Source organism: Neomonachus schauinslandi, chromosome 2 (genome assembly GCF_002201575.2).
Source record: "Neomonachus schauinslandi chromosome 2, ASM220157v2, whole genome shotgun sequence".
NCBI classification, from domain to species: Eukaryota; Metazoa; Chordata; class Mammalia; order Carnivora; family Phocidae; genus Neomonachus; species Neomonachus schauinslandi.
The window spans coordinates 134588782-134616613 of record NC_058404.1 but is presented as its reverse complement, the minus strand read 5'-3'; the positions used below and the strand labels follow the sequence as shown (position 1 = coordinate 134616613).

At 37.1% G+C, this 27832-nt stretch overlaps 1 protein-coding gene across 1 annotated transcript in view; it reads left to right on the top strand.

Moving 5' to 3' along the window:
* Nucleotides 1-27832, top strand: part of ARHGAP24 (Rho GTPase activating protein 24) — a 503873-nt gene that overhangs the window by 83278 nt on the left and 392763 nt on the right. Inside the window, exon 2 of the mRNA XM_021702249.1 lies at nucleotides 1118-1317. Coding sequence (XP_021557924.1) covers nucleotides 1135-1317 — 183 coding nt within the window. The 5' untranslated portion in view covers nucleotides 1118-1134. The remainder of the gene's footprint in view (nucleotides 1-1117; nucleotides 1318-27832) is intronic.

The following is a 27832-nucleotide window of genomic DNA, read 5'->3' as shown; positions in this document are numbered from 1 at the left end:
GATCATGGACATACAAAGCAAGTGAAAAATTAGTGGTGGAAATAAAGACTAGACAGAAGGACAGCTTGTTTTCTGAAATCAAGCAGAAAAAAATAAGAGCTCTGTGCATGAATATGCCAAACAGGAATATTCTCTGTTTTACAAATTAATATGTATTCTTCTATCCTCAGAGACACAGGGTAAAGTCTGAACTTCTTACTTCCTGAAAAAGTGCTTAGAAAGAAACATCAGGAAGCCTTTGCCGGAAGCCTCAGGGACAGGAAATGTCTTTTATTTGTAACCACGGGTCCCCTGCTCTCCGGGAAAGCCACTTCCTCTGTTGTTACAGAGACACTTTCACTTCTCACCTGTCGATTTGTATTTTCTCTGTGATAGACTCGTTTTCTTGCTATGTATAGTGTGTGTGTGACCTTAGGCTCCTTCACATGTAACCTTGAAAATTCTTCTTCGTGCAGCTGGAGTGCACCACTCACTCCTGGAGTTGAAGGAAACTCAACTGGCCAAGCAGGGTTTTGTTTGTTTGTTTCCTAGACTTTTTCAGCTGCACTAATTCCTGACCAACCAGCCAAAGAAACTCTCAAGGGGATACTTTGGGTGAATGGGGAGCAGATACATTTTGAGAAATTTTCACATGTGTAAAGCAAATGTCTTCCATTGAGGTTTTAAAAATAGTCCCTTTAAATTTTAACATGTGTCCGGCTAGTGTTTGCTCAGATAATCCCAGGCCTGCACATGCAGGCCCCAATCAATGCAACCAGACACAGAGGCCCATTACCGTGAGAATTATGTTTTTGTTGGTGGTTTTAGTTTATTTTCAAAAATTGCTTCTTAACACATATCCTTTAGAACTTTCCCATTCTTTAGTTCTACTTGGGAAGAAAGGAATATTATCACCCAGCTGACTAATTCCTTAAAGGAAGACACAACAAACTTTCCCCAAGTTTTTCCCAGGCATGTTGTTGTCAGGTCTGTGGTTTGCTTCTAGAAATTTGGCAAGTATGTTAATAAACATTTTTCACTCTTCCTGCTTTTTTTAAGGGACAGAAGTGATTTAGGAGGGAGTTGAATATGTCAGAGTACTTTATTCTTCCTTTTTTTCTTCTTGCTTGCTAAATAGGAAAGTTCATCAGCTTGATGATGGAGGAGAACAATGACTCCACCGAGAGCCCCCAACAAGGCCAAGGGCGGAACAATGCCATGAAGTGTGGGTGGCTGAGGAAGCAAGGAGGCTTTGTCAAGACTTGGCATACTCGCTGGTTTGTGCTCAAGGGAGATCAGCTCTATTATTTCAAAGATGAAGATGAAACGAAGCCCTTGGTAAGTAAGAGAAAATAAAAAGCACTGTGGTCATAAGCAAGCCAAGAGGTAGAGGGGTTTGCTAGAAACTGATGGAGTCTGAGGTCAACCCAATTTCCCTGGTCCCCTTCAGTTCATTGGCATCTTTCACACTTTTTCTCATTGTTTACTTTGGTTCAAGATGATGGACTCGCTAATTGAGGCCAAGAGGCAAATCATACTTGTCTAATATTAATTTTGACTTTTACTAAGCTGGAACAGAATGTCTGAGTCCCTCGGGCATACTTACCTTATGAGAAATTTTAATGGACATCTGCTAGAAGCTATATATTGTAGCCAAAACATCTTTCCTTTTCTTAGAAGTCAGTTACAAGCACAGATTTGAAGGAAAACTATAAACACAACTTGCAGTAATTTTTGAGATACCTTCAGCAATCAGTTCCCAGGGGCTTCCTTCCACCTTAACTCACATAAAATATGGATATGGTGCTAAATGGAACAACATTGATACATCCAATCAGCATGCACAATATACTCTTCTGGGAATCGCTGTTGTGTCTTTTGTGGTTCCTTAGTGGTCTTGTATTTGCTTGTTCACTTATCATTTTCTCACCCACAAATCTCTAGGCTACAACGAGTGAGAGGAAAAAATCTCCAGCTCTTCCTGTAGCTACAAAAAGCTTTCCTAGCTGTGATCATCAGTTGATGGAGGGAGATACCCCCTGAAGGATCCCCAGTGTGTTTTCCCTTCATCTATAGCTATAGGATATGTAAATGAAAGAAGAAACATTATAGACTGAATGACATAAACATCCCCAGCGGTATGTTTTTGAGGCTATTTCCCTTGTGCTAAAGTTCAAGAACTTAATTAGGAATTTGGGTCAGGGTTCTGCTTTAGTATTTTACGTTCTCAGACATTATAATTTCACAAAGTTCTCATTTGTCTAGTTGAATTATAAAAAAAATAGCAACAAATGTACATCCTATAAATATTTTTTGAAATTGCTACCACTTTTTAAGCATTTATTTATCAGGGCCAAGCATTAAGACTATGAACTTATATATGTTATCTTATGAAATGTTTAAAATAATCCTATGAGGTAGGATTATCCCCATTTATGCATGAAGAAACCAAGGTTTAGGAATAATATGCATTACTCCATATTAGACAGTGGTGCCGTGATTTGCCTCCAAGTAAGTCCGACCTCATATATCCTTAGCCAAAGACCTCATAAATAAGTTAATAAGTGTATCCCATAAGGATTAATAAAAATATCATGACAGTTAATGGTGCATTTCCATACCAGTTCTTGCATTCGTCACAGCAAACCAGTGGGGAATGTGAGGATTAGCATTACAGATGCAAAAATTGTGGCTTAGTGATAGGAGGCAATGTGACCAAGATTGTGTGGGCATTAGAGGCAAAGCAGTAGAGTCTTTTCTCTCTTATCCTATACTCTAGGGCTCTTTTCTCATTGTACCTTGTTTTATACTATAGATTACATTATGGTATTATCTTGAATATAAAATCATGTTTATCAAACTCAGAAAGGGATCAGGTTAATGCGAGAAAACAGAATATGGAGGATCCACTACGGGGACTTTGATATGGAGAAACACATGGAATAAAATGGAAGTATGAGTAAGATCCAGTGTTTTATCCCAGGGAGTCTTATTCTGGTATAGTCTGGCCACAATGGGTACAATTTAAAAGATTAATTAGATAAGATCTTCCTGGATCCCCTAAATGGGGTGGGGGGGTGTCGGGGGTGGGGTAAGAAGAGCAGAGGATTCAGGAGCTGAGTGTGTGAAGATGGTGAAAGAAGATCAAACAAATGTTCTGACTCTTTGGTGAGCTTAGTGTTATCTTCTACTAATGAACGTGGGATAGAGTGGATCAGGCCCAAGTTCATTGTTTCTACAATCTGAGAATTTGCAGATGTCAGAGAATATGCACAGGAACCCCAGTCTGAGGAACTCTGCCCTAAGCTGCTCAAAGAGGATTTTATCATACAGCCTTGGCTATGCTATGTAATTTCTCTGTGTAGTTCCCCAGAAGGTCTACATAGTTACACATGGTCTTCAGTGCAGCGTAGTTATTTTGCTAATAAATCGGAAATATAAATAAGAAAATGCAAAAAATTCTGATTAATGAAAATTGCCTCAAAATAAAAATCACTTTAATTCATAATATTTCTAAGATAAGTTGTATTTTGATATCATTATATTACCAGTGTTTCTAAACTTATAATAACTAAACTTAACAAAATAGAGTTATATTGACGAGAAAGTACTAATTCTCATACAAACCAAAGACAGGCTACTGTTATTTCCCCCAAAAAAGTTTCTTAATTTTCTTTCCAAATATTATTTGTTAATAAAGCAGTCAAAATTTAGGGTAGGGGCACCTGGGTGGCTCAGTCGGTTAAGTGTCATGACTCTTGATTTCTGCTCAGGTCATGATCTCAGGGTTGTGGGATCGAGCCCCGTGTCTGGCTTCCACACTGGGCATGGAGCCTGCATAAGATTCTCTCTCCCTCTCCCTCTGCCCCTCCCCTCCTCAAAGATGGGGGGTAAATAACTTTGAATTATTATTATTTTTTATATCATCTTTCACGGCAGTTCAAACACCAGGAGTTTTGACGTTGTGCTTTTTAATTTTAATTTTTTACAGTAGTGTTCAAATGCACCCACAAAGAATCAGATTAAAAACTGACCATTTCTGGGCGCCTGGGTGGCTCAGTTGGTTAAGCGACTGCCTTCGGCTCAGGTCATGATCCCAGGGTCCTGGGATCGAGTCCCACATCGGGCTCCCAGCTCAGCAGGAAGCCTGCTCCTCCCTCTCCCACTCCCCCTGCTTGTGTTCCTGCTCTCGCTGTCTCTGTCTCTGTCAAATAAATAAATAAAATCTTTAAAAAAAAAAAAAAAAAAAAAAAAAAAAAAAAAATAAAAACTGACCATTTCTGTATTAGAGGGCATTTAGTAAATTTAAGGACCATGTATTTGCCTGTGAATGGCCAATTCCTTACTTAGAAGTAGTTTCTGGGGTGTCTGGGTGGCTCAGTCAGCTGAGCACCCAACTCTTGATCTCAGCTCAGGTCTTGGTCTCAGAGTCATGAGTTCAAGCCCTGTGTTGTGTGAGCCTACTTTAAAAAAAAAAAAAAAAAAAGGAGTTTTTTTAAGTGAAGGTAGATGCCTGGCACATTGTAAGTTCTGAAGCATATTTTTGAATGAGTTAGTGAGTCAGTCAATGAAAGGTATCTATAGCCAGGAAGGGCAGTGCCAGTACCAGGTGCTGTGAATAGTATCGACCATTCTCAACCTCATATATCAAAGTCATAACTCAAAATCATAACTTAATATATTAAATCATAATCACTTCATGACAACAAAGTTTAAATCACATTAAGTAAATCTTTTTAAAGAATCATCTCAATGAAGAACAATTGAACAGCTTGAAAAATGTTAAAACTGGGAAAAAAATATTTAGTTGTTATAAATGCCCTCCTTTTACAGATGAATAGTGTGTGTGTGTGTGTGTGTGTGTGCATGCGCACATGTGCGTGGGTGTATATATGTGTGTATTGGCCATGGGATATTGCTAATGACTGGCAGATGGGGAGCTAAAAACCAGATTTCCTTGCTCTTGATCCAGTGTTCCCTCAGCTTTGCTTTTTGCCTGCTCCTAAATCCTTAACTTTTCTTTAGATTTGCTTTCAATCAGAACTACTTCTTGCTTGTTTATTTTCAATATTGGTGCTTTCAAGCATAAGAATGCCCTTGGCCTTCATATATTTTGATGAGGCTTATTTCATTATTACTGGAGGGAACGTAACTAATGAAATGAAAAATTTACCCTTTTAAGTATTCCTAACCAGCTAAAAATGTTCAATAAACTTATTCTGGATTTGTTTTTCTCTCTCTTGAAAGGCATTTCTAAAAGGAGAGTATTAACACCCTCGAAATGTGTGTTTCTCCTGTCCTAAAAAAAGGTTTTCAATTTATTTTAGTAAAATTTTAACTGAGCTTCTCCTCAACTCAATAAAGAGAATCAAACTCCGTATTATCCTTGTTATTAAAAACTACACATCTGTGGGGAAAACAGGTAAGCAAAATTATAATTGAGACAGACAATCATGTAAGCACTGGATGGTCTAAAAACACAGATACAATTAATGCCAAGCAGTGAGTGATGATTCTGTGTAGAAGGGTTGAGGAAGGCGGCACAAAGCAAGAGGTGAACCTTACCTGGGCTGCTGAAGGTTGGGGGCAGTTTTCCAGGTAGTTAAACTGAGAAAAGAATTCAGAGGAGAGGAAAGACATAGAGTTGTAAAAGAGACATCAATAGATAGCTCCATTTTGTGAGAGTAGTGAAATGACAAGAAATGGGGTTCGAGTGATAGGTGGGCCCACAACATCAAGGGATGCATACGTTGTACAAAGAGACCTATTCTCTGGTACGTGATGGGAAGCTATTTCTACAACACCTATGCTGCTCAAGTTGCAGAACTGCATTAATCTGTTAGAAAGGAATAATGGCAGCCATGTTAAAAAAGTGTATTAGTTTGCTCGGACTGCCATAACAAAAAGGTGGCTTAAAGAACAAAAATGTATTTTCTCATAGTTCTGGAAGCTGGAAGACCAGGATAAGATTAGTCTGTGGTGAAGCCTCTCGTCCTGGCTTTCAGACAGCTGCTTTCCCTCTATGTCCTCCCATGCCTACTGCCTTGTGTACAGGAGCGTAAGAGAGCTCTGATATCTCTTCTCCTCTTGTAAGGACAAGAGACCTGTTGGATCAGGGCCCTACCCTTACAACCTCTTTTAACTTTAATTATCCCCAGGTATAGTTACATGGGCATGAGGGGTAGGGCTTCAATATGTGAATCTGGCGGGGGGACACAGTTCAGTCCGTAATACCTAATATGTTGCAAACCTCTGTTAATGAATACAATTTTTTCAGTTAGGTTTTTCTTTTATCTGTACCATCACCTTTCATCTCTACTAGAACAATATATCTGGTTTCGTGCATTATACACTTAATTATTTGAACCTACTATTGCTGTCTTATGTTCTTATTCAAATTGCACCTTGCCTTCTAAACACCACAACCTGCACAAGTTTGAAAACTTAGAAAGTCTCACTGCCACTTTTCTTGTATTTTCTTTTTGAGCAAAGGCAAAAATACCTGTAAGTTCTCCTCTCTCTGGAGACAGTGCCTGGTTTGTAAACAAGACTTTCCACCCCCGATCAGGGTTCCTTGGGCAAAATGTTAGAAGTATACCTCAAAATAGAACTATTTTACATTTAAAATAAATCAAACTAAAGTTCTTTGTATCCTATAATTTTTAGAATGGGAGAAACTTTAGTTCATTTAAGCCAAAACTTTCTCCTCAAATCATTTTCTACAGTATCGCACTTATACAGAGACAGATTTTATTCAGAGCAGTTTTAAACAATAAAGTTAAGATGTGCCTAGCTGGCTCAGTTGGTAGAGCATGCAACTCTTGATCTCGAGGTTGCACATTGGGACCCACATTGGGTGCAGAGATTACTTGAAAAAAAATGTTATTCCTAAAAAATAAAGTTGATTTGGGTTGTTTCCGAATAACAACAACAAAGCACAGAAAAATGTTGCATGTAGCCAATTTAAAAAAATGAATTAATATACCCATAATTATTATAAACATTTTATAAGTACTATATTTTTCCAGTTTTTAGGTAATATTTTTTCTTTTTTTAATCTTTGAAATTAAGTCCCACTTGTATGTGGAAAAAAGTTAAAATTACGCTGTGTGAAGAATCTGTGAAAAAGAAAAGTTCTTCCATCAACCCTGAATACCCCTACCCCTAGCACCTTTGATTAGCTATTTAAAATGGTTTTAAAACAGATTTACACCAAGTTTGGTGACAATATCTGTTTGGCCATCTTTCACTAATGATCATAACAAATGACTGTGACCTGAATTATGGATATTGTAACATGAGGGAAGCAGCTGAGTCAGAGATGAAGTATGATCATTATGGTTATTCTAAATATAAGGCAGTTGTGTAGATTTTGCAAATGAATCCAGTGATGAATTCTAGTGCTTTTTTGAAACCATCTGTTTTACTTCTATCATAAAGTTTATTATTACCTAAATAATAGCTAACATTCAAGTTTGGTGATACTTGTGAGTGTGTTTGACATACCCAGGCTATTAGAATTTGACACTGGAAAGCAGCGATTTTTTTTTTTACTTTTATTTTTATTTTATTTTATTTTTTAATGACACAGGTGCTTCTTTTTTTTTTAAGATTTTATTTATTTATTTGAGAGAGAAAGAGAGAGAGAGAGCATGAGCAGGGGTAGAGGGAGAAGCGGACTCCCTGCTAAGTGGTAAGCCCAATGTGGGCCTGGATCCCAGGACCCTGAGATCATGACCTGAGCCCAAGGCAGACATTTAAGCAACTGAGCCACCCAGGCGTCCCAAGCAGTGATGTTTTTTTATATTTAATTTTTTATTGTTATGTTAATCCCCATACATTACATCATTAGTTTTCGACGTAGTGTTCCATGATTCATTGTTTGTGCATAACACCCAGTGCTCCATGCAGAACGTGCCCTCCTCAATACCAATCACCAGGCTAACCCATCCTCCCACCCCCCTCCCCTCTAGAATCCTCAGTTTGTTTTTCAGAGTCCATCGTCTCTCATGGTTCATCTCCCCCTCCGATTCCCCCCCTTCATTCTCCCCCTCCTGCTATCTTCTTTTTTTTTTCTTAACATATATTGCATTATTTGTTTCAGAGGTACAGATCTGTGATTCAACAGTCTTGCACAATTCACAGTGCTCACCATAGCCCATACCCTCCCCAATGTCTATCACCCAGCTACCCCATCCCTCCCACCCCACCCCTCACTCCAGCAACCCTCAGTTTGTTTCCTGAGATTAAGAATTCCTCATATCAGTGAGGTCATATGATACATGTCTTTCTCTGATTGACCTATTTCGCTCAGCATAACACCCTCCAGTTCCATCCACGTTGTTGCAAATGGCAAGATCTCATTCCTCTTGATGGCTGCGTGATATTCCATTGTACATATACACCACATCTTCTTTATCCATTCATCTGTCGATGGACATCTGGGCTCTTTCCACAGTTTGGCTATTGTGGACATTGCTGCTATAAACATCGGGGTGCACGTACCCCTTTGGATCCCTACATTTGTATCCAAGCAGTGATTTTTAGAAGCCAGTCTGAGACTCCTGATAAAACAACTAAAATCCAAATAGACACCAACCCAATTAATCTAGTCTATATTGTCTAGGATAGACATTGATCTGATTGTGTGGAGAGGGTTTTTTTTCTGGACATGATGAAGATGACACTATATTAGATAATGCTGAATTTTCTTAACTTAGAGAATAAAGTGATTTTGAGTGAATTATAACCTGAGGGTTGACCTCTAAATGTGCAAGAATTGATTACTGATTTAAGACTAAGCTCTAATTTTATATATTTAATGAAACTTGTGAGTTAATGAAATCAAGAAATCTCTAAGGCACTTGCTGTTTGTTAAAATATATGAGCTAGAAGAAGACAAAACGCCAATTAAGTGTTTAAGGTAATATTAGGAACCTTGAAACTTGGATTTTATTCTTAAATCTAAAACTGACTTTCTGTGTAGCAACTAAGTCTCTTGGTATTGAAAAAGACGTATAAGATGGTGTTGTGTGTCATCATAAATTTTTTGGGAAATCTTAGCTCATTCCTAGAAATGATTATATCAAGAGATGGTATTATTGATATAAAATATTATTTTATTCTGCTTTTAGTTGAAGACTTTTTTTAAAATAGCTTACTTCTATGCAACCATTTCAGAGTGCTTAAAAATATAGACTTCGAGTCAGATTATTTGGATTGAATCTTGACTCAGCCAGATACTAATTATGATACATTGAGTAGTGAGTGAGTAAGCTGGTTTAAGCTTAAATTTACTAATCTGTGCAATGAGATAATAAAAGTACCTATCTCATAACATTGTTAAGAGGATTGAATTAACTAACTTATGTAAATGATCTTAGAAAGCAGTGGCACATAGTAAGCATAAAATACATGTTAGCTGTTTTTATATTAGTATGACAAAAAGAATTTAAGGTATTTATGCTACTCATTCATTCATTTGACTTTTTAAAAAATTCAACACAGACTTATAAATTTCTAATGTGCCTGTAGTTGTTATGTTAGTTTCCAGGAAATATAAAGGGGATATAACCAATTCGATAACAAACAGAGTTCTCTTCCTCCCCCCCAAAAAAGAATTTAAAAAGAAGCAGCTTCTTTCTCAGGTGAAAGTCAAAAGAGATTCCTAGTAAGTGAGGGGAATCTTCTTGGTCTGCCCCAAAGAAATGTTTAGAAATCCAGGCTGCCAGAAATTTTGTAATTTTAAATTTTGGCTTCTTAATTCACCATGGGGTCATCCCTTCCTCGTCAAATAGAAGGTGGATATAAAAGGGAGTATTGCATAGAAGGTTTGGATGGACCAGGTGTGGTAGTGGCTCTTACCACTTCTGTTTACATTTGATTAGCTGGTACTGAGTCACATGACCAAACCCAACTGCAAAGGGGCTGGCCATGTAGCCCAGCTTTATCCTGGGAGTAGAGGAGAACATGGGTATTGAAAAAGAGTTAGCAGTCCCTATCATAGGTGATATAATAATATGAAGCATCATGAATCCAGTGTTAAATTTCAGTGGATGTTACAGATTACTGCAGTTACTATACAATATAATAACTATTTACCATTGGAGGCCATAGGAGGGACACCTATTACCACTTCAAGATTCGGTGAGAGTTTTTCAAAAGAATATATGTTGAACTGAGAATTGAAAGATGATGATACAACTTTATTACAAGCTGTCAGGGTGGTATATATGGCAGAATAAAAGGTGTAGGTCATGGCTCTTTGGTAGATGGTTGGGAAGTATGTCATGGTCAAGGAAGAAAAGAAGACAAGAAGTGATCAGAGATTAATTTGGAGAGATACGCACAGACAAGTAAGCCGTGTTAAGGATTTTCTTTGAGAATTGAACTACCCCAGAGAGAAGCAGCCCTGGTTTTCTTATCCTATTCCTCAACCCCAGTTTGAGAGTGAATTACTGGAGTTGAATCCCTTGAGTTCCGCTTCTAACATTTAATCATATTGACTGAAGCCTTTTGTATTTGTAATGCAATTCAATATATGAACCAGATAGCCTGTATATGGATTATCTCATTAGCATAAACCTAGGCATATTTTCACTCTCTCAATTAGTGGAGAAGAGAACTTAGGGGAAATATGAATAGGTGAAAATGTGATTTGAACATTTACATCTTTAGTGCTTGGAGTAATGTATTTTAAAAGGTGACTTTTTCTTCCCCTGATATATGAAGTATTTCACAGCCATTTGCTAGTTATTTTCTCTTAAGTTTCTTTTGGACACTCAATCTTCTTGTCCTGTCTTCTTTACCTTTATCTTGCCTAGATCCAGCTGCTCTCTATTTTTCTAGCACTATTACCATATGCTCATTCATTCAGTGAATATTTATCAATTGTAAACTACATCAACTATAATTTACAAAATGTTTTGACCGCTTTTATGAGGAAGGAATGCCAGATGCATATATTGGTATTCTCACTTTCTGAATTTTGGTTTCCTTCCCTTAGCATAATATATTCAAGATTTATCCATGTCTTGCATGTATCAGTACTTCATTTCTTTATATGGCTGAATAATATTCCATCGATATGCTACATTTTCTTTATCCATTCTTCAGTTGATGGATAATTGGGTTGTTTCCACTTTGGGGCTGTTATGAATAATGTTGCTATGAATACTCATGTACAAGTTTTTGTGTGGATGTATGTTTTCATTTCTCTTGGTTATATACTTAGGCATGAAATTGATGGTTTATATGGTAACTTCATGTTTAAACTTTTGAGAAACTATGCCAGTCATTTTTTTTTAAAAGAATTATTTATTTATTTGAGAGAGAGCCGAGAGTGAGAGAGAGCACAAGCATGGGGCGGGGGGGGGGGGGGAAGATGGAAAGGGAGAGTCTTAAGCAGACTCCCCACTGAGCATGGAGGCCCACATGGGGCTCAATCTCACAACCCTGAAATCACGACCTGAGCTGAAACCAAGAGTCAGATGCTTAACTGACTGCACCACCCAGGCACCCCTGATGCCAGTCATTTTTAATGATTAAATTTCAGTGTAATTTAAAACTGAAGACTCATGCTTAGTTTTAATCTCAGCTATGTTCCTCCCCATTACAGCACTTACCAGTCTTGATGGGGTAGTTCAAGTAGAGAGGAAGCACAGTGTGCCCATGTTCTTCTCCTCTCTCTCCAGCACTATGAGATGGGGGAGAGGAGGGAGAGACAGAGACAGAGACAGAGCAGAGATAGAGAGAGAGAGAGAGAGAGAGAATGTGTGTGTGTGTCTGTGTTTGAGAGGGCCATGAACTGGATACTCTTTACTTCTTCTTCTTTTTTTTTTCAAAGATCACTGATAATATTTTTTAAATTTTTTTTTAATTATCATGTTATGTTAATCACCATACATTACATCATTAGTTTTTGATGTAGTGTTCATTGATTCATTGTTTGCATATAACACCCAGTGCTCCATTCAGTACGTGCCCTCTTTAATACCCATCACCAGGCTAACCCATCCCCCTCTCCCCCTCCCCTCTAGAACCCTCAGTTTGTTTCTCAGAGTCCATAGTCTCTCATGGTTTGTCTCCCCCTCCAATTTCCCCCCCTTCATTGTTCTCCTCTTGCTATCTTCTTCCTTTTTTTTTTTTTAACATATAATGTATTATTTGTTTCAGAAGTACAGGTCTGTGATTCAACAGTTTTACACAATTCACAGCGCTCACCATAGTACATACCCTCCCCAAGGTTTATCACCCAGCCACCCCATGCCTCCCACCCCCCACCACTCCAGCAATCCTCAGTTTGTTTCCTGAGATTAAGAATTCCTCATATCAGTGAGATCATATGATACATGTCTTTCTCTGACTGACTTATTTCGCTCAGCATAACACCCTCCAGTTCCATCCATGTCGTTGCAAATGGCAAGATTTCATTCCTTTTTATGGCTGCATAATATTCCATTGTATATATATACCAAATCTTCTTTATCCATTCATCTGTCGATGGACTCTTGGCTCTTTCCATGGTTTGGCTATTGTGGACATTGCTGCTATAAATATCAGGGTGTACGTACCCCTTTGGATCCCTACATTTGTATCTTTGGGGTAAATACCCAGTAGTGCAATTGCTGGGTCGTAGGGTAGCTCTATTTTCAACTTTTTGAGGAACCTCCACACTGTTTTCCAGAGTGGTTGCACCAGCTTGCATTCCCACCAACAGTGTAGGAGGGTTCCCCTTTCTCCGCATCCCTGCCAACATCTGTCCTTTCCTGACTTGTTAATTTTAGCCATTCTGACTGGTGTGAGGTGATAACTCATTGAGGTTTTGATTTGGATTTCCCTGATGTCGAGCAATGTTGAGCACTTTTTCATGTGTCTGTTGGCCATTTGAATGTCTTCTTTACCTCTTTTTGAGGGCTCTCATACTGAGAACTGACAGAGGGGAAGAAGAGATCAAGGACAAATGCATCTCTAAGAGCCTATCACTGTAGGGGACTACAGTGGTTGCTCTTGTTTCTCTGGATGAATTCATGGTTCTGTTGGAGATGGGGCAATCGATACCTAGTCCTCATTTTTCCCCCTTCAGCTCTCCGAGTGGGCAGTATACCCACAGCTTCTTGCTGCCAGGATATCATTACCAGGTGTCCCACCTTCCCTGGTTGAACTTGGTCTCCTGGAAATTCAAGTATGGCTGATAGGACAAATGTAGTACGGAAGGCTCCTTCACATTGTCACAAAATTTTCTCTGCCCTGCCGTTCTTTTGTCCTTTACTCAGTGATAGGTTCAGAACACCCCAAGCACATTACAGAGTGAGGAACAACCTGCCAATCTCCCCAGTTGCTAGCGATTCTTCTGCAATTCCTTCTCTTTGCCTTTGAGGGGCTTATGACTTTCCCCCCATACTTCTTTCCTTAGGCAGGAAGAAGACAGGTAGTGGTGCTGGCCACCGTGGTGGTATCTGATTGGGTTGGATTCTGTTCTTTTTTTCTTACTCTCTGATTGTTCTTTATAGTTATATATAGAGTTTTGGTTTATCTCTTTTTTTTCCCCTTTGTTCTTATGTTTTGATTCTTAAATTCCACATATGAGTGAAATCATAGGGTATTTGTCTTTCTCTGATTGACTTATTTCGTTTAGCATTATACTCTCTAGCTCCAACCATGCTGTTGCAAATGGAAAGATTTCATCCTTTTTTATGACTGAATAATATTCCATTGTGTATATATACCACATCTTTATCCGTTCATCAGTCGATGGACACTCGGACTACTTCTATAATTTGGTTATTATAAATAATGCTGCAATAAACATAGGGGTGCATGTATCAATGGGATTGTTTTCTTAATTTCTCTTTCATATTTCATTATTAGTATATAGAAACACAACAGATTTCTCTATATTGATTTTGTATCCTGAAACTTTACTGAATTTTTTTTTATTAGTTCTAACAGCTTTTTGTTAGTGTCTTTAGAGTTTTTTGTATATAGTATCATGTCATCTCCATATAGTGACTGTTTTACTTCTTCCTATCCCATTTGGGTGCCTTTTATTTCTTTTTCTTGCTTAATTTCACTAGCTAGGCAAATATAATTTTTAATATCTTAACATATTATACTAAAATTTTATCGTAATAAGCACTACATATATTTTCACTTAGAATAAAGTATCTTTCTCTTCTTTTTTTTTTTTTTTAAAGATTTTATTTATTTATTTGAGAGAGAGAATGAGAGACAGAGAGCACGAGAGGGAAGAGGGCAGAGGGAGAAGCAGACCCCCTGCTGAGCAGGGAGCCTGATGCGGGACTCGATCCCGGGACTCCAGGATCATGACCTGAGCCGAAGGCAGTCGCTTAACCAACTGAGCCACCCAGGCGCCCTTTCTCTTCTAACTCATTGTTCCTGTTTGTGTCATATCCATAGAAGAGATTAACAGAATCCATTCAGTGCATTAGCATAATCCTCAGCTAATTTTTGTGAGCCTGAATTCCTATTTGAATATATTTTCTAAGTACAGGGTCACAAATGCTTAAATAATATGGCATCCCTCGCTAGAATTAAAACCATATTTTGGATAAATAGATGCACACCTTCTGCTTGGCCTCCCTTGTGGACAATCTTGAGAAACGAGGTTATTAGAGTAAAGAACTGAACCTATAGATATGAGCTCACTGACCTGGATATGGGTCAAATGTGCCATAGTCCTGGCCTTGCTTTCAGCATGCACTGATTATTTAAATAAGCCAACATAACCCTGACTCAACTCTGTTATTTAACATTGAGAACCTCCTTCAGGGAAGGCAGGCAGGAAACATCAGCAGTAAGACTCTAACACATTCTCAGACAGCTTTCCAGGGCCAAATTCCTGAATCTACTTTGAATCTTTTTCCTAGGTATTTTTTGTTTTTGTTTTGTTTTGTTTTAAATGCTTAGACTCAATACTTACATTTTCTTTAGATTTTTAAAGGAGACTTTCTACATCTTGTCAATTTTTGTCTTTTATGAAACCTCAGGGCTATCCTGGGTCATGAACTTTGTTCCTCCATTAGTGAGGTATGTCACCTTCAATTAATCACTTCTCCCCATACTTCCTCTGTTAAAGGAAGACATGAAACTTATGGTTTCGGAGTCACTTTCTAGAGTCATGTGACACTTTCAGAGTCAGGTTTCTAGAAATTTTGCTTAGCCACACAAATGCTCGTGCTTTCTAAAAAGTAAACTCTCATGATTCTTCCAGTAAGCTAATACTTTTATTTATTTCCTAAATCTTTACATTTGCCTATAAAATATACATTGTAATATTCACAATTATTTTGGAAATGGGTAATTTACCTTTAGAGTGAAGGGTAGAGTAAAGGGGAATATAAGCAGGAATTCCATTTTCAAAGTATACAAAGATTTCACAAATGATCTAAGTGTTCTGTTAGTCTGCATTTTGAATATTTGAGCAAAGATCTTTAGTGAAGGCAGTTTTAGTCATCATCACAGATAGTGACATAATTACTTATCTAAAATTCTCAGTGTTTTCAAAACTTCCTCTTTAAAGCGTCATCATTTCACATGCTGTTGTGATAAAAAGATAGTGCTTATTTAAAATATTGTTTCTCTTTTTGACTTTTAAAAATGCTTGAGAATGTTTTAAAGATTTGAATGAGTTTGCCCCCTCTGATGCCCTTTCCTTCTAAAACTATGAGATGCAAATCTTGCAATATAGACAACTTGGCTGAATTTTTAAAACATGCATAAATGATTCATGTTTTACATTAGACTGTTGTTTACTGCTTGAAATTCTATCAATTTAATTCATTTTTCAAAGCAGAGTGTGCGAGATTCTTTGTGTCACTATCCACAGCCTTTACAACGAGGTCAATGTAACTATCAGATATTAATTTTTCAATTCTTGTAACACATCTTAATATTATGGGGGAAAATGAAAAAACCTCAAACTACTTATGGATCTCAGAGAATAGTTTGAATCAAAACTTTCAACCTATTTTAATTATTTTGAATCACATAATTTGTTTTGCTCATAGAAATAATTTTTAGCAGCAAAATTTGTTGTCGAAGTTTATATGCCTCTGCTCAGCTACCTTAACAGAAATTGCGTTTTTGTTTCTGACCTGTTTTCTCCTTTTCTATTCTAGATTGAGAAATAGGAGTTGTGTGATGCTGTCCATGGGACTTGCATTATGTGGCATTCCACACAGTTGGTAGTTGTCTAAATTTCTGTTTGATGTCTGTCTGAAAATTTCAGATTTTTTCTTGCAAAGTATATTAGTGATTTTACTGAATTCTAGAAACTAATTTTATTTAGTTAAACTTATTTTAGAGTGTAATTAACTCAAGCCATTCCTCAATTACAAATTTTTTATTGGAGTGGCAATTGAAATGAGTTTCAGCTAATAAAAATTGAAGATAGGGCGCCTGGGTGGCTCAGTCGGTTGAGCGACTGCCTTCGGCTCAGGTCATGATCCTGGAGTCCCTGGATCGAGTTCCGCATCGGGCTCCCTGCTCGGCGGGGAGTCTGCTTCTCCCTCTGACCCTCCCTCCTCTCATGTGCTCTCTCTCTCTCATTCTCTCTCTGTCAAATAATAAATAAAATCTTTAAAAAAAAATTGAAGATACATTTTAAGAGGTAATTTCTCACTCTACTGGGGCTTTCTAGGAAGACAAAAGGGAGTAAACATTTATTATGAATTGTTATGTGTTATGGTCCATGTTCAGAACTCTACTTAACAGTATTATTTCATTAATTCTTACAGTACTATATGCATAGTTTTTTATACATGGGGAGACTGAATTTAATAAGGATTAAAAAACTCTATGGCCCAGGGTGCCTGGGTGGCTCAGATGGTTAAGCACCTGCCTTCAGCTCAGGTCATGATCTCAGGGTCCTGGGATCGAGTCCCACAGCGGGTTCCCTGCTCAGTGCAGAGCCTGCTTCTCCCTCTCCCTCTGCCACTCCCTCTGCTTATGCTCTTCTGTCTATCTCTCTGTCAAATAAATAAATAAAATCTTTAAAAAAAAAAATCTATGGCCCAAAGCTAACAATTGACAAAACCAGGCAGAACAGTGAAATAAATAGTATAAGAAGGCCAGGAAGGAAAAAAAATAAATGTTCTGAGGGGGTGGGCAAGATCCAAACTAGTGTCAAGAGGTTTCTGAGTACACATATTTTTCAAATGGGAGAGAGAGAAAAAAAGAAATGAATACTTAATTTAATAAATAGGAATAGAGCATGCATAGATCCTTGCTGAAGAACCCTGTACTTTTTGAAATAATGATGCCAATTTAGAGGCACACTATGGGTTCCAAGAATTATGTTAATAACTCATAATTTTTTGCTGAGAAGTCCTAGGAGAGGAAGGAGGTGTTGGCCTTCTGTAGGCAATGCTTAGTTGTTAGGAGATGTGCTCAAAGAGCATGTATCCAAGATGGCATGCATGGCCTGCTGCAACCCATGTACCTACATCTAATCCTCAGTTTTTGTAGTCATTTGTGAACTGAATCTCATAGTTTTGTAGACATCTGCAGGCGGTTCCCACATTACACTGCTCTGATTCATCAATACCCCCTAATAAACCTGTATTTTAACTTCTGGCTCTCTTTACAAACTCATACCATGAAGACAATTTCATGAACAGAAGCAGATGGGATGCACTCTAACACAAGACACAAGTGATATATAGCAGTGGCTGTGGCTGATGATTGTCTTCTGAATTCCTATACATAACATGGAAATGGCTAATAGGAAATGTACGCTAGAGTATCCTCTTGGACATGTGGCAGGAAACTGAATAGAGCATGTGCTGGCCTATCAAACCCACCTTTCTGTCATTCTTTTTTGTGGATTTCTATGGAAGCAAATCTGGAATGTACCACTGGTCGCTGAAGTCCCAGAGGGGAACCTAAAAGGATTCACAGTAAAGGTCCTCTTTTAAATTATGTATCTATTTCAGAGTTATGACTAGAAGACACAAGGCTATGGGACTTGGACACCTGCTGATAGGATGATGTTGGAGAATAGATTTGGGCAAGGAATGACGTTAATTTTTGTAATTTAATGGAATTAAATAGATGAAAGACGTTCGGCTTCCCTCCCATTCTCCTTACTCCAACCCCAAGGAGAGGAAGTTCTTCCTCGGCAAGTCACACTTGAGGGCTTTTTCACTGGCCACTGTGCTAGTGATGGTTCACAATAATGGGTTTAAAAGGCCAATCTGGTGCATGCCCAGACATTAATCCCCATCCCCCACTTTAGTTCTCAAGGGACTACTATATAGGAGGAAAAAGGGCCAATTATCCCTTTACCCTTGCAGCTGGTTTATTCTTGGCCCAATGTATAAAAAACTGGATCCTGATCCTTCATTAGAGAAACAATTTCTGACTCCCTGAATCTCTCTGATTTTCTGAGTCACTTTTTGTATCTCTGCATCTCTCTGCCTTGCTTGTACTCCTTTCCTCCATCCTATCTCCAGCAACTGTTCTAGGGGTTTTTGTGCCTCTCCAGGATGGTCTCCGTAGGAGGCCTCTTGCTTTGGAACATTCCCCAGTTCTCTCTCTCTGTCTCTCGGTCACCTTTCTCTCATCCTTACTCTCACTCTTTCAAATCTGTTGCTGGGATGAGGCATTACATCCCAGTGGCATGGCAAGACTTGGATTTGAGCTTTTGAGGAAAAATTGAGGAAATAAGACATGATGGTTCAAGGCCACTTACACTCACCCTGCATAGGGAAAAGGAGTCTTCTTTTGTCAACACTGTTTTATCAGAAATCTTTACAGGACTTTTGGGCCAAAGCCTGAGCCAATAATAAAATGGTTTGAGTCTTGCTTTAGTGCCTTTGTCTCATGGTGACAGGTGATTATTGAAAGAAAGACTCAGATATTTCTACAGGCTCTGCCAAATGCCATCATACTACCATTTTAAGTGGCATGCCAATCCATATATCTCGTACAAAATGGTATTGAATATCAACTGTTCTAAGTCTATCACCTTAAAGAGGAAGACACTGAGAATCAGAGAGGACTACAGTTTTGTATATAGGGGTTCTCATGCTCAATAGAATTGAAAATTGCTTAGATTTACATAGCTTGTGTTTTGAGCAGAGTTTCAAATCTAGGTCTTTTTCTATAAGCCCTGAAGCCAGAGAATAGACAATAATTCAGATGTGCCTGTTTCTCAAAATGGGAGATGGATGAATTCTCACCCAGAATTATTTAAGTGTTCATAGTAATCTAAAAAAAAATCTATATAACGATTATATAATTGAGGGCTGCCTCATGTTTTCAATAGCTGTTTTTTAGAATCCCATTCATTGGCCCCAGGTTGTATTCCTTAATTGACCCAATAAAAGAACAGAGGTATGTTTAATACAGAAAATGTTGCATTCCCTAAAAGTGAAGGCCAAATGATACTACCATGTAGTGCTGTCTTAAGAAAGGTTTCTCAGTTGTTGAGACAGAGATAAGTGGTAGGCAAACTGAGACATCACATGTTCCCTATGCTAGAGTAATCAGTACCTAATTCATGTGAGTTGTAATTAATTTTTAAAAATAACATCATCTAGTAGATCACTCTGATGTTGATAATTAAATTATATTAATTATATAATTATATTAGGATTTTTTAGTTTAGTTTTTTTTAGTTTATTTAGCACAGATTTGTACATCTCTTTGAGTTGTATGTTAATATGTTATTTTATTACCATAAAAATATTTACATTAAAAGCCAGTGAGAAATTTTTTCTTTAGACATGCATACATTAGTCAAATCTGACAAACAGTGGTCTAAGCAAGCAGCGTGTTAACAGATGAAATAAATTCAGTTGCATCCATCCACTTGATAGGATAGAGTCTTGATTTCCTTTCCCCTTTCTTCTTTCCATCCTTCCTTCCCTCTGTATTTCATGAATAGGTGTATGCATAATGACATAAGCCAGGTATAGTACTTGATATAAAACAAGTCACTGCGTTTGTGAAGCTAAGTTATAATGAGGGAGACAGCCATTTAATACATATTAATAACATAATGAAATGGTATGAAGGAAATGAATAGATACCTAGACAGACAATAATGGGGCGGCAATGGTGGTAAGGGTGGTGGAAAAACCAAGAGTCAGTCACACAAGGAGAAGAGGGAAGGATGTTCTGGCCTGAGGGAAGAGCACACACAGCAGAAACAGGCCTGTGAGCTGGTGACTTCATTAGCTAGGGATTTCTCATCATCCTTGCCTCGATCCTGGAAATGGTTTCAGCCCAACCAATGTTGCTTTCTCCATGGACCAGTGACTGAAGATTATGTATGCACATGATCAGATCCTCCATAAAAGCCCCTATTGCTTTTTAATACTGTATTGATGATGCTTCTTGCTTGCTAAATGCCTTGTGCTGGTCTTAAATGTAAACGCTTTTGTTTTTTTAAGAGAAAATAAAAGCATGTTTCATGTCACTTTGCCCATCCATGATTTCTTTCTTCATTCTCTGCGCAGGCTGGGGCATGGAGGTGGAAATTAGTAGCTTCCTCTTGTGAATTCTCATAGATTCTTGTGAATATCTATGTGATAGCATTTGCCACAGAAGATTGTTACTATCTTTCTTATCTAACTGTAACTGCTTGAGTCCAAAGACTTCTCACATAGCACAGCGTCTGGCACACTCAATTTACATCTGTTGACTGAAGGAGTATCATAAACTGATGTTCAACATGAACACATCATTCTTCGAAGTGTGTGGTTATGAAAAATTATAATGGAAGAGTACACATACATAATTTTTCAAAGTGATGACTCTACTTTTATGCTTGGGATTGTTTTAAATTAGTAATTGGGGGTTAAAACAAACTAAATCTTTATTGCCTTTCTAAGGTTTCAAAAATGTTAGCCTTTATGTTTTATCGTCAGTGCAAAATTTCTAACATACAGGGGAGGGAATATGAAGACAGTGATTGAAGTCTTTGTACCTTGAATACCTGACCTCTTTTTCTGACCCATAAAGTTTCTAATTTAGTTCTGATTTAAAATGAGGAAGCATGAGAAGTCCTCTCCTCTCTATAGGACATCAGGTGATATTCTGAGAGGTAAATCACTGGCAAGGTGAAGCTTGCAAGAGAAGGCAACTTTGTAAAGAAATTGTGTTGGACCTCAGAACCAATGGCGTATGATGGATAGAGATCAATAAACTTCACCATCTCCTTCTAGCTCTGCAGAGTAAAGCTTCTGTGGGCATTTGCATGGAGGTGAATTATGTTTGATAACAGACGGAACTGATGTCTAGCAGAGATCAGAGGACCTGGATTTTAGCCCTAACTCTGCCACTTAAAAATCTGAAAAATTAATGACTCTACAGTCTCATTTTCTCATCTTAAAAAAAAAGATAGGAAATTGCATTGGAGAACATCTAAATTTCTTCTAGCTTGAAATTTTAATAACTCTTGAAATATATCTTTTATTAATATTCTATAAATTCTTTTCAACTTACAACACACATATACAAAAACCAGAGGACAGGGTATTGTAGCACTGGTAAGCTTGACTAGGGAAAGGAAGTTTTATCTTTTACATTTAATATTTGAATATGTTCTTTTTATCATGTAATCATGATAATGGCCAGTTTGGGGCATGTCTGAACACTTACTAGGTAATGAACCTGGCTCTTGGTAACACCTTCTACACCTCTGGCTAATCCTACCCAGAGATACATAAACCTTTTGTTCCTTTGGTTCTCCTATCAAAGTATCATTGTCTTTGATTCTCTCTTTTGAGACTAGTAATTCCTCTCTGGATTTAGCTAGAGACGTATCTTTGGCTGGAGCAATGAGTTGGTAGAATGGAGGCTGGGTGTGCCTCAGGGCAACCAATTCAACAGGTTGCCTTTGTTAAACTTACAACAAAGGTACTTCCATTTTGCAAAAGGGAAGGACACTGTGTCAATTTCGAGATGCAAATTTGCATTTGTGTTTTTGTGCTTTTTTGGGGGGAGCTTTTAGTTTTGAGACATCTATGGTCAAACTATTCTGATAAATGTATATATGTTATATACTAATCCTCTATGTTAAAGAATGCTTTCAAAGTAGAGTCAAGAGCTTAAAAAAAAAAAAATGTAGATTTTCATCTCACAAACGTTTCCCTCTTATTTGTAAGTCCAGAAGTTAAATCCCATATTTTTTAAAAGCCACTGCTGAAAATTTCCATACCATGCCGTATTTTTGTACAAATCACTATAATGCGTATTTTGCGTATTAATTTAGATTATCCCCTTTTTAAGAAGAAAAGGAGAATACCCTCTTAAAGCAATGCATAATGTCTGATTGCAAGGCAGTGAATTGGTAGCACAAAGATGCTAATGTTTAGAAAATGACTATTTAATGTAAATGAGATTTTAATTGGTTTGGAATGGAAAAACTTCCTTCTTCCCTTTCTTCCTTCCTCCCTTTTTCCCTCTCTCCCTTCCCTCCTTTCTTCTTCTTTTTTAATTAAAATAAACACTCATTGAGTATCTGCCATCTGCCATGCTTGCCCTTTGGAAGAACATACTTTACAGTAGACCCAATTTTACTGTGGGACGCTCCCTACAACTTTTATCCAAATTACTAATGTACCTTCAAGTAGATCTAAAGATACAATTACTTAAAATTTAACATAAACACCCTCACTTTTTTCAACATTTTTGCCACAACTCTTAGACGTGTGTGAGGAAAAGTTAGTCAGTGTAAGTGGAAACCATTGATTTTAGTTTTCACCATTGTAAAACAAAAGGATTGACAAAAATGGTTTATAATGCCCTGCCTAGGCATCACTGCTGACCTGGTAGAGACAGAATGGGAGATGACAAGTAGAAACCAAATAATTCCTGGAAATGTGCTTTAATTCTCTTTGAAGAAAACTGTGATGCATGCTCAGAGTTCAGCTTTATCTCAAGGATTCTCATTCTTACATGCCTTGCAGTCTCCTGCCTTTGGGAACGGAGCCAGAATTTTGTCAGCATTGAAGGTCAAATAGCAAGTATTGAGTGGGTGGTGAAAAAGACCAGCAGTCAAGGTCCTGAGCCTCACAGTATAGCTATTTAAAAACAACTGATGAGTGGGTATTTCCCAGTTTTTGCTTCGTCTTCCATAGAAAATATTGTTGTCCCAGTGGTGTCTAGATGAGTGCCAGATGAGCTAAGAGAAGAGAAGAGATACGGAATTTTTTCAGAGATTCAGGGAATTCTTTTCTTTTTGTTTTTGTTTTGTTTTGTTTTGTTTTTTAAAGATTTTATTTATTTATTCATGAGAGACAGAGAGAGAGAGAAGCAGAGGGAGAAACAGGCTCCCAAGGAGCAGGGAGCACGATGCAGGACTCGATCCCAGGACCCTGGGATCATGACCTGAGCCGAAGGCAGATGCTTAACCATCTGAGCCACCCAGGCGCCCGCAGAGAATTCTTTTCTGCTTTAGCTAAAGATGGCTGTGGTTATGAGAAGGGCAGTTAAAATCCTATGTGCATTTTCTTCCCATAACCATACTTGACTTTCAAATTTAAGACCAGCTTTTCTAAAATAGAAAATGGAAAAACCAAGGGGCTGGAATCTTGAATATTCTTCTGAAATAGAAATAGAATGACTTTTATACATTAACCAGTTCAACTTATCTAGCAAGAGCCCTAGGGGTTCTAAAGAGAAAAAAAAAATAGAGATTTTATGGTTTAATAGCTAGATTTTTTTTTTTACTATAATTATGAGTAGGGAATGTAATTTCAAGTTTACCATTGTGATTTTTCAATAGTATTCAAATTGTGCATTTTTGATGCTGATTGGGTATCATAATATTTTAAGTCCAAGTACCTTGTGAAATAAAATTACTTTTAAAATATATAAAACCATCATTAGTAAAAAAAAAAATGCACATATTTACATAACAGTGATTAGCATATTCATGCAGTGTACTCACCCTGTCACTGCAAAATACTGGGTTTTTTTTTAAAGCAAGAATTTCAATTTTTATTGTAACTCTTAGTATTTGAACATGTATTTTCTGTAGACATTACTTTCATGAATAAATTACATATTAGAAATCATGCTTAGGAAATTTTTTTTCACTTGGTCTTAAGATATAAGATTTTATTTGTATGAATTGGTCATCAGAACAAAAGATAAAGTTGTTGGTTTTCTTTTCTTTTTTAAAAGGAAGTAGACGAATCCTCCTTTCCATCAAATATCACCTAACATCGTTCCAGGTTGCCCCAAAGCCCACATCTCAATACTTACTTCTTTGATCTTTAAGAGTTCTTTGCTTTAAATGTAGTTATTAATTAGAATATGAACCTTGTGGGGGAAGCCACTGAGTCTTATTCATGTGATCCTATTGCCTAGCACATAGTTAGCACTTAATAATATTGGTTGAGAGTAATATGAGTTAAGAAATTAAAAAGATCACTTGAAAAAACCATGTTTGTTGAGAAAACCAAGCCCTTATTGGAGGAAAGTGAAGTGGTACCTAGCGAATAAAGAGAATGGAAGTTGGGGGTGGCCTGAAGGGGTAAGGAGTAAAGAAAAATATTACCTATTTCCCAATTTTGTGTGTGTTTGGTTCTTTACCTTCAGTCACATGGCTTCCACTAAGATCATAAGCTATTTTATATGGAGTCTCTTTGAAAATATAAAATTATACTCTTTGGGGCAGGGACTATGTATTTTCTCTGTGTAGACACTGATGTATGGGAGATGTTAAATAAATGTTTGCTTAATAAGAGTATATATATATAAAGAATCTTAAACAAAATTAACTTTCAGAATATTTTATCACTTGAGCCTACAGTAAGTGGATGTAACATGAAATTAAACAAATAATTTCCTAATTAAAGTACCAGTGAAGATATTTGAAGACTTGTGAATCCATAATTATGACAGATGATGGTATTGTGATGACTGAAATGACACTTGATTATCAAACATAACTTTCATCCTCATTTTAACTTGGAGAATGATTTCAAGCTCTCCTAAGGGATGGGTGTGTTAAAGTTTAATATATCACAAGAATTCTTATTCATTATGCAGCCACATTATAAGGCAAAAAAAGGTAGAAGCTTTATGACTTTTCAAAAGATGAATTTGATATCAATTCATCTTTTTATTTTATTTTATTTTTTTAATTCTTAATTTAAATTCAGTGTGTTAACCTATAGTGTATTATTAGTTTCCTGGGTGGAATTTAGTGCCTCACCAGTTGCATATGACACCCAGTGCTCATTACATCAAGTTCCATCCTTAATGCCCGTCACCCAGTTACCCCATTCTTCTACCCACCTCCCCTCCAGAAACCCTCAGTTTGTTCCCTATAGTTAAGAGTCTCTTATGGTTTTTTTCCCTCTCTGTTTTTATCTTACTTATTTTATTTTGTTTTTAAAAAATACTTTATTCATTTATTTATTTATTTATTTATTTATTTATTTATTTATTTGAGAGAGAGAGAGAGAGCACAAGCAGGGGGAGGAGCAGAGGGAGAGGGAGAAGCAGACTCTGTGCTGAGTGCAGAGCCCAGTACAGGGCTCAATCCCACAACCCTGAGATCATGACCTGAGCCAAAATCAAGAGCCAGAGGCCCAACTGACTGAGCCACCCACATGCCCCCATTTTTTTTTTTTATTTTAGAAACTCATTTATTTTCTCTTTTAAATGAGGTAAAATTTGAGCTGTGTTCTGTCCAGTCATTAAATGGATACAAGGTCTAGAGAAATTGAAAGGGTGAATTTATGAGGCCCAAATATGGAGCTATCCTCACATTCTATTATTTTACCCATTTTAATGTTTCATATCATATTTTAGATATATCAGAATTATGGTAGCTAATTTTCATTTCTCCTAACACCACCCATCACTTCATTTATAAGAAAACCGAGGCTCAGAATGGTGAATATCTTGTCTCAAATCTCATAGGTGTCTAATGGCAGAGATAAAAGAGTGAGAGAGTGTGTTTTTGTGTTTATGTGTATGAGTGTTTAACATTCTTGCCAAACTATAATTTGATATTTCTCAGTATTTCATCATTATACTAATGTGGGATGAGTCCTTGAGATTGTTGGTGCTTGAAACTATTATTTAAAGAGAATAAGATGAAGGGTATCAATCAAGGGGTTGCACTGTAGTGCTGGATCTCAAATAGTATTAATGGTGATCCATAGTAATAATCCCATTTGGTTATATGATCACAGATTTATAGGGACTTGGAAATTCAAGTTTGAAGGAATTTTAGTAATACATTTTTGCAACATTTCCCAAGGCAAACAAATAATTACAAACTGAGAAACTGTCAGGCTATTCAATAGAATTATAATGCAGGTCACAAATGCAAGCCACATAAGTAATTTTAAGTTTTCTAGGAGCCTAGTTAAAAGGAATAAAATGAACAGGTGACATTAATTTCATAATGTATTTTATTAAACCTAATATATCCAGAATATTATAATTTCTACATGTTATGAATACAAAAATCATAAAGATATTTTACATTTTCTTTTTGTACCATCTTCAAAATATATGTGTATTTTATACTTACAGCACACATTAATTCAACTAGCCATGCTTCAAGTTTTCAATAGCCATGTATGGCTAATGGCTACCATATTGAACGACACAAGTCTAAATGGCCTAACATGCTGCTAGCAGTGATGGGGAAGAGGAATTAAAAGAGGAGGTGATTAGCTATCTTACTCTGGAGAGATGTTTAGAAAAGGTGCTGACATAGTGTATTAAAACATATGGGGGACTATATCTCATTTCACAAGTGAAGATGTTGGGACCTAACAGTGTTGAACATCCTGCCCAAGAGCTTGGACCTATAGAACTGGTCATACTGGAAAGAGAGCTCAGCTGCTCTTGAACTTTCCATCCTTTCCCCACTATATTTTATATCTTCTCTGGAAAAAAGGGAATCCATAAATAATGCCAGAAAATCATCTTGTACATAAAAGGTCTATAGAAAAGAAGTCTCCTTACCATAGACAATTATCGGGTAGAAAACTTCCATTGGATTTGTTTACCCAGGTGACCCCCTCCTAGTGGATGTGTTATATTAATAACTACACTTTGGTGATACTGATATAATAACATTGTACCTCATGATTTTATTGAGAGGAAACATTTTCCTCTAAAAGATATATATGCATTGCTTTTAAAATTAATGTGTGAGGGGCGCCTGGGTGACTCAGTTGGTTAGGCCTCTGACTCTCGATTTTGGCTCAGGTCATGATCTCAGGGTTGTGGGATTGAGCCCCATTTCCAGCTCTTCTCTCAGTGGGGCCTCTGCTGGAGATTCTCTCTCTCCCTCTCTCTCTAAAATAAATAAATCTTTAAAAAATAAATAAAAGATAAAATTAATGTGTGAAATTTTAATTGTGTGATACATGTACACAATTCCTACATGTAAAATTCAAGCATACGTGAAAACGACTCTACTATTTATATTTGGTATTTTATAAAGTGCCCTTCATAAACTCTATAATTGTAGTACTTGCTGATGTTTTACAAATTGTGGTCTGCAAGGGTAACTGTTATTAAACAGATGAATTCGTTTTACATTGTTGATTTGTTCATTCAGCTAATATATATTTAATCCTTACTGTATACCCAACAACCTGTTAGATGCTGGCACTAAAATTGAAGATGAAGTAGCATGGCTTCAACCTCTTGGAACTAACATTTTATTTGGGAACACAGACAATAAATATGTAACTAAAAATAAATATATGGTTATAAACCACGTTAAATGTTATAAAGAGAAAAAAAGAAACCAGTGTAATGAAATAGAGAATTAGGGGATAGGGCAGCAGATTTCCTTTAGGTAGAGAGATCCAGGGTAGGAGAAGGGGAAGGGAACAGCAGGTGC